This window comes from Opisthorchis viverrini (assembly GCF_000715545.1).
Source record: "Opisthorchis viverrini unplaced genomic scaffold opera_v5_241, whole genome shotgun sequence".
Classification (NCBI taxonomy): Eukaryota; Metazoa; Platyhelminthes; class Trematoda; order Opisthorchiida; family Opisthorchiidae; genus Opisthorchis; species Opisthorchis viverrini.
The window spans coordinates 453,064-466,399 of NW_008751893.1; the positions used below are offsets into that span (position 1 = coordinate 453,064).

Here is a 13,336-nt window from a genome sequence, read left to right on the forward strand (position 1 = left end):
TGAAATATAATATATAGATAAATCGCAGAAAGTAGTTTCCACAGTATTAGGGATTTGAAAAAGTCTTACCTCGCCCAGGAATCATATCCAGCACAGTAGCAACAAAATATATAGATAAATCGCAGAAAGTAGTTTCCACAGTATTAGGGATTTGAAAAAGTCTTACCTCGCCCAGGAATCATATCAAACACAGCACAGTAAAAACGAATCCAAGAGAAACTCACAGTGAAATCAAGGATATGTTCAGTGACTAAGTTTTTCGCGGTGAAAACAAGAACGGTCCGCCCTACGGTATCCAAATATGTCTTCAAAACCTCTCGCGGTTGCTCAGTTACAGAGAAAGGCGGAATGAATTCTATGTCGGAAACCATTTCCGGCAGAACAATCTTCAAAGTTAGATGCTCAACAACTTGGTCATCATAGATGTGGTCCACGATACGCATCCGCAGTGTGAATTTGGAGCCTACAAATTGAAACACATTGAAATACACTTTTTTAGGATGTGTACAAAGGACGCATCTCAATACACAGTAACCCAACGGAAAGTCAAAAACAGTACATCCAGAACTAACCAGGTAGTATAAATTATTGAGAATGAGAACATAAATACCGGGGGAACAGGTCTGTCCAAAAAGGACATTCTGCTAAGGGTATCACACAGCAGTAGTTTTCACTGAAATAGGCTATAATTACTGAGTACATCATCATCACCGTCGACAGCATGACATCAGTTTGCAACACCGATGCTTCACTGTCGTACTGAGTACAACGCAAATCAAATCTTTCTGCTGTGGTGGAAAGGCACCCAACAGGAACACGATTTACCAAAAAATCTACAGGGATCACTCAACACTGGTATATACACTAGAGTTGGTAGCGCGTTCGTATTGACGCGGGGCAGCCAGTACTACACTAAACTTTCGACATGAAGGCCCGCTTTACCTCGTAATTCCAAACGCGTGCTTTCGAACAGTCGAGTGCTCCCAAGTGCAACCTTCATAAACTGTAGTGGACAAGTTTAGGTCAATGGTGGTTGAGTTCCCCATCGTTTTGCACGCGGATACGCGGGGCGACCAAGTGGAATATCCATGTTTTATAGGCACGTATGTCAAATGCACCCTCGGACTGACGGGCCATTCATGCAGCGTTTCGACCAACTGGATGTACAGTTTGTCGCCAACAGCTTCGGAACACAGTAATTTTAGCTGGAAAGATCAACTGAAGCTCTAGTGAGGAGGTCGAGTGAGATAAACCACGAATAAATTACTATCAGCTCGGACATTTATGTATATTGGTTCAGTTTTTCAGCTTTCAATGGTGTACACAAGTTCAGCGGTTCCAACACCTACCGTTTCGTTCACCGAAGATAGGGCGAACAAGCGGATGACGGTCATGAGTTGAAGGCGATGGCCTAACCAGTTAAATGGTTCATCTGTCCAACATGAACAGACAGAACCATCCACGTATATACTGGCCTTTAAACAACCTACGTGTATTTTGGTAAATAGTGAAGCTTCTAGGTTAGTTGTAAGAACCGCTAAGTTGGAACATTCCCAGGTCGCAGAGGAATGAGCCATCATGCTTATTCGGTGTAGTTGGGAGAATCAATTTAAAGGGCTGGGACTTTTGTAGTCGACGTGCACTTAATTGATACGCTTATCACCGTTATCGCCAGCAGATGTACAACACTGTCGCACACATTTGACGTAAATGAAAGACGACTTTTAGAGTAATGACTATGCTTTGTTTAGATGTCAGTATACTTTTGGAACCATTGTGTGGTTCGGATGACATGCAAATAGGCGTACGTATGATAAGGTATTCAGGCATTCCTGAAAACGAATGCACCCCACCNCGACAGAACATCCAAACGTCGCAAACAAATCAAACCAGATGTTATATTTCCGCCTTGATGGCTGTCATGCAAATTGCAAGGACGGTCAGGTCCTAACGAATATTGCACTGAGATTTCAATTTTGCTGTCGCAGCCCAACTGAGCCGCAGTTTTTTATCCCATTGATTCATCCGCAGTATAAACAATCTTCACTCGGTGTCCTTTGTCTTCTACCGTGAGATTCCGAACTCAAGTACTTAGACCTTCAAACGCGGTAGAATAAATTCCATCAACTCCCTAAATCACCTACCTAGCACACGAAAAACGGGTTCAGATGTAGCACCCTTTCGGTGCCTAACTGCCATGCCACTGAAGGAAGCACGAGGGCTGGTATATTGTCAGGTTGCCCGAGCCTAGACAGGGGGAGTCGAGAGGCTGAGGTCGGGTCCGAACCACACACCTTCCGATCAGTAAATTCGTGCTCTAACCACTTGGTCCATCTCGCCCCGCCCCCCCCCCACAATAAAGAGGAAAGTCTAACCAAGCGAGCAAACTTATCTAGTACTGGGAATGCCCGCATGCAGTCCGTTCATGTGAACCTCGCTCTCGGCAGAGAGAACCCATACAAGGACTGACGACTAGATACAGAAGTTCGTGGCAAAATGTTTGGGGAGCACCCTCAATGAAACTGCCGAATTCACACTGGGAAGACCTCTCACGTGAGGACAACGTTATCCATTCCTACACGTGTTCTGTTTGGCAAGACAAGACCGGACCGTCAGATTGCGAGGGATTGTGCGTGTTGGAGTAGCCATTCGCAGTTCCATACCAAGTTGGCCAGCTGCAGTCTCTGGTATGGTGTTTGGGCTTGTGCGGCGACATGTCGACTAGAAGCTGGACTGTGGTGGCCATGCACCGAACACCGCTACCTTGTGGTTAAATTTTGAGCCGAAACTGTAAAGGGCATTAGATTGTTCAGCACGTGCTTCAGCCGCGGAAAACATCCAGAATCATCAACTGTGGTGGCTCACTCATGTTTTACACATGCGGAAATCGTCTACCGAGACTAGTGTTGAACTCCGTGCGTCTTTCAGAATGGTGCAAAGCAGGTAGAAATGAAAAAGATTACGAAGAGTTCAGGTGCTCTTTGTGTGGTTCACCTTCCAGAATCGGGTCCCCATGACAGTGGCCCCCACGCCTGGTTAGACATTGAAAGAAATGGCGGCTCATAGTTTGTACTGTCAGCTTCTTTCCAGATTGTCTGATTGAGCGCTTGGAGATGTAGTCACCTAAGAATGTTTACGACAGGGCGGCACCAGGTTCCCTCCCTCATACACTTCACTTATTTCCACTTACGGCTACAAATATGATAAGCCTTGTGGCCACACGGTAAAGAATCCTTGTCAACACTGATATTTCTGTTTTGATGACGCCAGAACTTTTACTCAGTATTCCAATCGCCCTTTGTATGCTTGGGCGATCGTAGGAGGCGAGGTGGCTGTCGTTAGGGCGCGAATTTAGTGATTGGAAGGTCTGTGCTTCGAACTTGACCTCTGCCTCTCGACTTCCCTTGTCTAGGCTTGGGCAATCTGGCAGCGTCCCAGCCCTCGTGCTTCCATCTAGTGACATGAAAGTTAGGCACCGAAAGGGCGCAAAGGCTGAACGATCTGGGCGTTCTTAAACCACAAATTTCACCACAGCAAACGGTCTAATGCCACATCGGTTGGGTCACTGTCTCATGCATATAGCAAAACTCAACACCAGTGCTGATTAACGATTCACTGAAGAACAACCATAAAGGTCATCTAACTATATTTAAGGTCTTCGAGTGAAAAGAAGAAAAAAGAATGGGTGGAGGGTACCTGGTGCTGGCCTAACGCAGGCATGCTGAGGTGTTCACACCTCAGGGCACACAGACAACCTTAAATGAAACGGACAGTACCACCAACTTCGATCAGCCGCCGTTTCTTCAATGTCTCCGGCCAAGCGCACGCATGTGTATCTGAGGGGACGAAGCCTCGGGCGAGATGCGCCACGGCATGGTTGGAGTAGGACTGCACAAACTAAAAGTGGCAGTCTTGAATCGAATGCCACCAGGGGTCATGTTCAGTTGGGTCCGGAGCGACCCCTGCTTATTAGGCTTCACAGTGTTCACCAATAAAAACAACCAACGCTCAGGTTATCTGTAAGGTCGGTACGATCATCATCATCATCATCAATGACAGCAACATAAGTGTTGGCACTGATGCTTCACTGCCGTACAAGGTCGGTACGAGCCATCAAACGGGCACCCAATTAAACTTACGTGGGTGTGATACAGCCGCACTGGAACCCATATCACCGGTGCGAGTTACCTGGTACGCTCATCAAGCAAATCATCGCCGAAGTTAGCCCAACTCGGTTCACAAACTAGTCTTAGTAATGATATGATGATTATTGTGATAATCGTTCAGCTTTAACACCCTTCCGGTGACCAGTTGCCGGACCAATGGTTGGAGTCTGGTTTAATTACTGATTGTTCTGTGATAAGGTTCCGTCTTGGGCGTCTTCCCTTTAGTCCGACCGGCATCTATTTCGAGGCTGGTCACCCTGATTAGCAAATGAGGCAGGACACATTCAGACTAGTGAAAGGTGACCTTATTCTAGCTTACGATGCCTCCACTTCTCCAGACACAGCACCGTAGGCACTTCCATAGCTCACAGTGCATGGATCCACTCACCAACCAACCTCGTCTTCGGCAATTGGGGTACCTAAGAAATCAGAATGACCCAAAAGTAAGCTCTTCTCGCGCATCTGGATCAAAAGTGAGAAAAAGGAAAGAGAGAACGAATATGAGCAAAAATGGTCTGACATTCCTATTACCCTTGGTCCAGTCATCCCAATTGCTTACGAAAGGCTGCGTCTAGCACATATCGCCTGCAACAACAAAAAACACCGGGACACTCGAACAACAATCCAATCGCAATACCTTCATCACCATGCACACACTTCGTTCGTACTTTTTAGAATTCCATTTGATCCAAAAACCGTGGCAATTTTGCCAGTGGTTCATGTAAACTGCGGATACATAAATGTCCTACTTTTAACCAGTTGGGATTAGATAACGGGAGGTGAGATTTTCATAAACGGGCATTAGGCTGATGTAGGTATAAGCAAGTTACGTAGTAACGAAGGGTATTACCAAATCTGAACGTACCGGTTCGGTAGAGGAACTGATGAGCCGGCACGTTGTACCCCAGGATATACTCGGTTTTCCACCCACCAAGCAACGGAAACCTTGGGGACAGGCGGACTTCTAAGGCATCTAGCGTCTCCGCGACCGCGCTTGTGCTGATGTTGCCAATATCGTCCCTGTAGTAAATATCTCTTGCCGCGGCCGGTAACGCAGTCTTGAACGAGGAAATAGCGACCCGTTGACCAACTCCCATGTCGAAATCCAGTCTAGAAAATGGTCCTTTGAGTTTTGCACCCGTATTCTGAATTTCTAAAGACTCTTCCACGGCGATGTTCCCCCAGTGAGAAATCTCAATTAGTCTGGTCATTTTCTTAACCGTCAAGAAAGGCTTGTTGTTTTCGAAGTGGACATGCAGAGGTATCTGTTAACGAACATGAATCGAATGGTGAGCAACCCACGTGCGTGAATGCGCCTATTCCTTCATATGGGCCATACTCCAGTTTGCGTGGCTGTTTCGTTATAGGTTCAGGTGCAGATGTATACCTCAGAAGTTCACCCTGTGGCAAAACCACCGTCGTTTTCTGTCTTTCAGTCGTATACGGTGTGAAGAACATCACGTTTCCAGTGTACTTAACAAACTGACTCTGAGCCTGCAAGACTTCTGCTGGCTTCGGCTCTAGAACATTGGTGAGAACGACAGCAACTGTGAATTGAATTGGGGTTGAGGACTTCTTTACACCGATCCGGTAAACGTTTGACTTTCCAGCCGCAAGTCGAACCTCCAATGCGTCTTTGTTCTTCCCATGCTACAATAAAGTAAACAAACTAGACTACAGGACTAACCCAAGCAGACACACTGGACACATGGTCAGTCTCGGAGGGATGAATATGGAATTCATAGTCATCAGTGGGCTCGTCAAGTGTAATTGCGTGTTCGACCCGAACTACAGAACTCTCCAAATCAATAACTCGAGTTACATCGAGGTTTTTCAACCCCGAGACCCAACCAAGGAAAAAGAGCACGACGGGTAACGCAAGCCGCTTCATCAGTGACCTAGCCAGATGATGTGTACTTGTGCAAACAACCTGTGACGCCATACACATTGTAATGTGGCAAAACAGACTGTTTTATACAAAGCCCAGTAATATCAAAATAGTGGTGCATCAAAGAAATTTCATTTGGTGTGACGCGCGTCTTTCAAACGGAAGTTGATCGAAACCGCGTGCGACGAGCTCACGGATTCACGGATTGATACAAAGGATCGAGGCTTTCGCCCGAGTTTCCCGGGTCGGTCTTTTTCTTGTCGGTCAGTGGCTGTTGTTCACCTGAAAGGCATAAGTGAATAAAGGGTGTAGCACTGCTCTTTATGTTCTCGGCGCGGGGCAGTATGCTTACCAGCGTGAGGATTCGCATAAATAAGTGCCTAGTAGTGCTTTGAACTGAGTTCACCATGTGCATGACGTGTTTGCTGGGTCAACGGCGAAAAACCTGTTGGCCAAGCCTTGCTTAAACAGGGCATACGTAAGAATTAGGTCCCCTTGGAGGCGACGATACCGCAGGAGAAAAGGTCAAGCAACGCGAGACATGTTACGTAGTCCACCGATTGAGACCGGATCGCTGGACCTGCTTAGTGAGAGTTACGTCTGAGGTGCGCCCCCAATAGACAACTTGGTTGGTATAGGAAAAGTGCTCCCCGACGTAGGCCCCAAAGAGTATTTATAACTTCGTGCGGGTTACACGGGAGAAAATGCACCGAATCACCCGTAAAACGGCGAACGCCTTTTAGGCCGATTTCTCATCGTGCAATCAGAAGGCACGTTTGAAGAGAATCAGATAGCCAAATCCTTTTTGGCGTCTATCCTCGTGAAAGCCGTGTTCCCTTCTTGCTGTGTCGAGTTACGCTGTCAGTGAATTAACGAGCGGTGATCTACCCTTCAGACTACGACGGGATAGCAAGTATCTAGGAATATGTCAAGGAAGATTCCAGGAAGGAGATCGATTTGGATTTATTGTGGTGGTAATAACTAACTGTACCAACGAACTTGATTTAACTACTTTGAACTGGTATTTGCTAGGATTATCCACTACAATGTCTTCTGGTCAATTCTCACAATGCATAACTGAGTCTTGAATTGGTCGGACCCCATGCCTGTTGTTCCCTACAAGTTGCAAAAGAAACATTATTATTTAATCGAGTGCCTCCCTTTGTTTAGGACATTGTCCCCTTTCGCACAGTCCCCACTACCCGCAAATCCCCCTATCATACCCAAACCTGACTGTAAACGCATGATAATGCTAGACGGTATGCCACCCACAAGTTGGGAACATACATTATTGTTATTCTCAAAGGCATTCGCTGAGTCTCCTCCGGATGACATATGGTTGAATTTTCCCGTTTCAGAGGAAGGTGATAGTCTAACGACCACTGCTTTGAGCATCTATATCAATTTGGAGGGCACTGGCGCCGGAACTCAAGGATTGCAAGTTCCCCACAAAATGTGGGCATAGACCTGCATGAACATCTGGGAGGTCACATCGGAAACAGCAGTGGTCCAAGAACGCAGCCTTGAGGAACTTCAATGGAGACCGGCGCTGGAGAAGAGTAGATGGAACCTACCTTCACTCGGAATGACCGGTCTGCGAGGACCGCTTTGAACAAAGGAAGCATACTCCCTCAAATCCCGAAAGACACGAGTTCGTGGAGCAATGGGATGTGTGGGAATGCTTTTGAGTAGTCAAAAAATATGGCGTCCAAAATGAATCTCCCGTCCTAGGCTTGGGCTAAGATGTCAGTAACCACGAGCATATTCGACACGCAAGAACACTGGGAGAAATCCGTGCTGAACTGGGAACATCAAGTTGTTGGAAGTAAGGGAATCTAGGAAAGCTCGCTTAAAATTGCATTCCATCACCTTGAAAGGCACACTAGCGAGACTCATAGGCCTGCAGCCTCAAGGCGATATCTGGGTACCAATTTTGCAGATTGGCGTGACAATCGCTTCCCTCCAAACAGAGGGCAGGCGGCCTTCGTGAAGCGACCGACGGCATACAAGGTACAAATGATCTGCCAGTGAGGACGAAGCTTCCTTTGAAATGCTTGGATAAACCTCGTCGAGCGCCAACAGGCACAATAGGCTGATCTTGACGGAGTTGACGGATAACCACAAATGTGAAGACCAAGTCGGTTGGAGGCTGTCCGTAGTTACGCGTTGATGGGATTGGATATGACGAGGACACTGCCGCTAAATATAGACCCATATAGTGTTCTACATAAACCCCAGATACCACTATTGGGTCACGCATGAGTTCCCCGCTTCTGTCCCTCAGGCAGAACGCGGACGGCCTGTTTCTGCGGCAACATGTCGCGCATTTGGACAGCACATTTCTGCTTTTCCGGGTAAGCTCCTGAATAGTGACTTATTTCCCTATGCTTAATTGGTTGATTTCTGTTCTACAGTGGTTCTGCATTTCACGAAATTCAAGCTATCCTTCTGGTTAACGCCTCGACGCACAATGAAATTTTCTGCAAAACCCCTGCGGGTGAAATAAAAACCTTAACCTCAAAATGATGCGCTTCCTTGCATTTGTTCTCAGTCTAAAAACCCCCTTCATCTACCGTCATTTTTTGCGATTTGTTTCAATTGATCTCTTTTGAAAATTATTGGCGCACATTCTGCTTCGCGTGCTATGGCCTCGGAAGTGACTTTCGTTGGTTAATTTGTGGGTGTATCGTTTCCATCCTTCACGGCATTTGAGAAGACCTTAAATGAATAGATGAAGGATAACTTTGTGGTACTTGTGCGTTCATCCAGTTGTCGAGGCACCAACGCTATTTTGCGTTACGAATGGGTCTACTACAAATGCAGCAGCGCCCACCAAGACCAACGGAAAGCCGTGGAATCCGAAGAAGCTGATAAACCGAGCGTGTTTTCTAATAACAAAGTACGGGAAGCACCAGCTGTCCAGTGCGGTTTTGTCTACGGAGGCAAAGGAACCAACCGGCAGTGACCACTTATTTTCTGGAACACAACCACAAACTGTCGAAGTTTCTGTATGATCGGCTTCCAGTCAATCGACGCATAACCGAAGACGAGTTGGGCACATGCAAGACCCTGCCGTCATCTGAGGTGCGGCAGTTTGTGGCGGATGAAATTGGAAACATTCTTACCACTAAGGATATACACAACTACCGCTGGATGTGTCGACCGGCTATGTTGAGTAGGTGTCGAATGGTTGGGTTTTAATGTAGCAGATGATATGCCTTCGGTCCTTGCAAAACTTCGGGAGACCGGACGCGCCCTTGTGTGTCGAGCAGAGGAAGTTCACTATAGCTCCATATGTTTCTCCCGATGGCAGCAGATGGCGTTATTCCGACGCTTTCCAGATTTAGTGACTGTGGACGGGACACACGCAACAAACCGCCTTGGGTAAGTTTTTTAGAGCATCTAATATTCGGCATTTAGATATAAACTGTACACATTTTTGATAACGGACGGCATGCGAGTTGGGCACATGCCAGGCCCTGCTGAGATATGGAACGCCGTCATCTGAGGTGCGACAGTTTGTGGTGGATGAATTCGGAAAGATTCTTACAACTAAGGATATACACAACTACCGCCGGAAGTGTCGACCGGCTATGTTGAGTAGGTGCCGAATGGTTGGGTTTTAATGTAGCAGATGATATGCCTTCGGTCCTGGCAAAACTTCGGGAGACCGGACGTGTCCTTGTGTGTCGGGGAGAGGAAGGTCACTATAGCCACATATGTTTCCCCCTATGGCAGCAGATAGCGTCATTCGGACGCTTTCAAGAAGTAGTAAATGTGGACGGGACACGTGCAACAAACCGCCTTGGGTAAGTTTTTTAAAGCATCTAATATTCGGCATTTAGATATAAAGTATACACATTCTTGATAACGGACGGCATGGGAACCGGGCGTCCGGTTATGTATGCGCTCGTAGAGAGCGAGCACTTTGCTCCCATGCGAAAACTGTTCGGCTTATTCAAAGAAATGTTGGGCGAAGCATATCCGGTCAGGACCTTTGTAATGGACAAGTTTGCGGCGCAAATGCGTGCGGCAAGAGTTGTGTTCGGCTGTGACGTCATGCTTTGCTACCTTTATGTCCGCAAAGCCATCAGGAAGCACGTAGGTATCATTTAATATCCACGTATTTTTGGTCAAAGACACATTCTGCGGAAAGCCGGCACATATTTTACGGCATGGCTCGCCTGGATAATGCTGTACAGTAGGTTTTATGTTCAGCATATCACAAGCACACAGATTCCGACAAGATATACAGCTTCTGCGCCGAACAGATCCCCGATTTCTCTCCTATCTGACGGCTCGCTGGTTGTACGTCACCCGAAAATGGGCCATACTCGCGCAGTCCAGAATGGTTCATTTCGGAGCCGAGTTTGAGATGCATACGTCGTACCACTGCGACAGGCGGCAAATCCTGGAGGGTGACGCCTCTTCAGGCTTGTCTCAAATGTGAGTCCACATGAAAATAAATCACTTTTTGTTCTTAGCTTCGGGCCGATCCCGAAAACGCAGAGGTGTGCTTGCTACCCGTTCCGCAAAGGGGGCATCTTATGATGTTGACCTGGACCGAAGCACAGATTCCCAGCACAGTGTCCCGTAAATCTGTGTGCGTCCGTGTTTTCGGGTTCACACAAGAATTACTCGACAGCCGTGAGTCAATGTCTGACAACTACGACGAACTCTGTAGAGCGCCAGCTAGATGAAAGGGACGAAGATGATTTCATGTGACCCACTGGCTCCGAAAAGTTTGTCTGTTAATGAGGTCTTATGCATTACATGTAAGTCTCGTATTTCTTGAGAGGTGAAGTAAACAGGCATGCGAAATAACCGCCGAAGATGGCATTGTGTGAACAGGCATCCACGACAGCATAGGCGCTGCAGTGAATTTTGGGGTAAGTAACTCTACCAGTTTGTCGGTCGCCCGCCTTATGGTGATATTTTGCTAACCTGAATTATATCTCCCTGTCATTTCAGGACTTCAACGGCAAATCAACACTACCTCGAGGTCTTCCTAGCATATTTCGCAATCTATAACGGAAAACTCCGGTGTTTGTCAGCAAACGTGCACGACGTTTAGGAAATAATTAACGTGCACTACGGAATTTTAACTGGCAAAAAGAATCATCGACCAAAATTTGTTTGCACGAATGCGCCTACGCATATGCTGCATCTCCAAAGGCCATTTAGATTCTAGAATGTTGAGGAAATTTGTTCCGGTGGAAAAATACCTGAAGGTTACGTTCATTGTATGTGAGTCAACGTTTTCCACAATTCGCGATTTTTTATCATCAGGTAACGTATTCACAGTCGGTGGTGTTTATTGACCTTGAGAATTCGTACACTTAAATAAATCGTCATATTAAATGATTTTCAATAATGCAGGAGCATATACATTATACAGACATTCTACACTATGAAGTGTCAAGTCTGAAAATTCCCTTGGATTTCGAGAAATCAATCTCATTGTGCAAATAGCCAGCGGCATTCTTCTGTCTAATGCGGTCAACTTTATGAAAAATAGTTGAGGCCGCTTTTACAGAAGACGCGGAATCCCTTTAGGTAGCCTTGCGCATCATCCAACTACGTGCTGACTTTTTAGGGAAGAACTTTCTGGACACTTGTCGTTTATACTTCTTCCACTGAAGCTGGCCTCGGTTAAACTCGCTCAAGAATGATGTGCATTCCTGAAAAGTCCTCACGACAGAAGTTTCAAAACCACGTTTCAGGATCGGAACTTCCGGCCTAAAAGCAGATGAAACCAAAGGTCAACACACTGCGGTCGCTATGTCCTGGTGGAGCGCTATTTATCACCTGATGAAAGAAGTGATTTTGGTGGTGGTGACCAAATCCAGGAGGGATGGTAATCGGCTTGTGTGGTATCTGGTGGGTGCATCGGCATGTGTCCAAGCGTTCTACTGAATGACTTTGGTCAACGCAGCTGCAAAATATTCACTCGAACCGACGCAACCGAGCTCCATCCATGAGGCCTGGGGAGCACTGAAGACGCCCGCAGGCAGGTGGTGAATGAAGTAGTAGTTAGATGAGAGTTGTTCAGGTGTTCGTATAAGGAACTGGTCATCTTCTGGAGCACTCGATGGGCGACAGTAGACTACCCCGAGAAGGAGAAAATCAAACCAGCACATTGTAATTTGAATCCACAGTGCATCGCAAAAAAGTGCGGAGTGGTATGAAAGGGGACAATCGGGGTGGGTAGGACTGCGTGTAAGTATACAGCACCCTCACTAGCCCCTCTGGTTTTGTCAGCTCGAGAAACAGAGTAGAGTTCTAGTGAGGCTCCCGCGTCAGAGACGTCTGGTGTGAGCCGGGCATCTGTGCGTGCTATTGTGGATGGTTGTTTAAGGCAACCTGGCCGTTTATTATCGCCGTTTGCTGAAAAGGCTGAGGCAGTTTGTGGACAAGCATTTCAACACTGCCTCCGCTGCCTCAGAGGGTGAGAAGCGGAGGGTTGTGTGACCAGGGAGGTTAACAGACTTAATAGTTGTACGACGGGTTTGAGTCCATGCTTTCGATGGGCCTCTGGAGCATACTGGTCTGCTTCCTGTCATGACGGTCCAGGGGGATGCTTTTCATTTGCAGGGTTTTTCCTTGAGGTAGCCTGATTTGCGCGGGCCCCTAACCTTTGGGAGACGGTTTTTTCCCATTAGCGTTGATTTCGACCACTCCTAGTTGCAGGTCTATTAATACCTTTTTTGGACGGCCAGATTTGCTGTTGATTATAGATTTGGGGCGAAATTTCGTCTGTTTGGTTTCTTGGGCATCCTGAGGCGGTTCGATCAGAAAGGTGTTTCTGTGTGGCCCCGAGTGCTGGGTGGTATTATCAACAAGTATTTCTTTTGGCTCGCTTCTAGGAGGACTGCGCCCTGAACCCAAACAGCATTTTTCCGATTTGCCGAATCTTATGTGGATTGTTTGTCTGCATTCGCCTTTTTTCGTGTTTTTGTCGATACCTGAGTGGCTCACAATCGGTTTGGCCAAGTGGGTGTACGAGGGATTTTTCGGTTCGCTGCGGTCAAGTTTATAGCTTTGGCTGCCAAGGTTCTGGGTGGCTACTCTATTTATAAGCAAAAAGGCCGCAATGGAATTGAATTTTCGAAAGCGACTAAGTGTCTGTGATGTACTAAAACACGTAGAGGTTTTAGTTCTGAATACCAGTCCAAACATCTGAGCCCCACAGAGGCATTGCGGGATCACAATGATGCCAGAATATTACTCCGCCAGAATTTTTCGCCTCAGTGGATATTTGAATTCGCGACCTGTAACATTA

The 13,336-nt window shown here is 46.8% G+C and overlaps 1 protein-coding gene across 1 annotated transcript in view; it reads right to left on the bottom strand.

Moving 5' to 3' along the window:
• T265_08784 (hypothetical protein) overlaps positions 1-7,679 on the bottom strand; it is a gene marked incomplete at both ends in the record, with an annotated part of 16,681 nt that extends 9,002 nt beyond the window's left edge. The window contains 5 exons of the mRNA XM_009174684.1: positions 225-463; positions 5,032-5,431; positions 5,469-5,816; positions 5,854-6,096; positions 7,629-7,679. Coding sequence (XP_009172948.1) covers positions 225-463; positions 5,032-5,431; positions 5,469-5,816; positions 5,854-6,096; positions 7,629-7,679 — 1,281 coding nt within the window. The remainder of the gene's footprint in view (positions 1-224; positions 464-5,031; positions 5,432-5,468; positions 5,817-5,853; positions 6,097-7,628) is intronic.
• Positions 7,680-13,336: the final 5,657 nt, after the last annotated feature.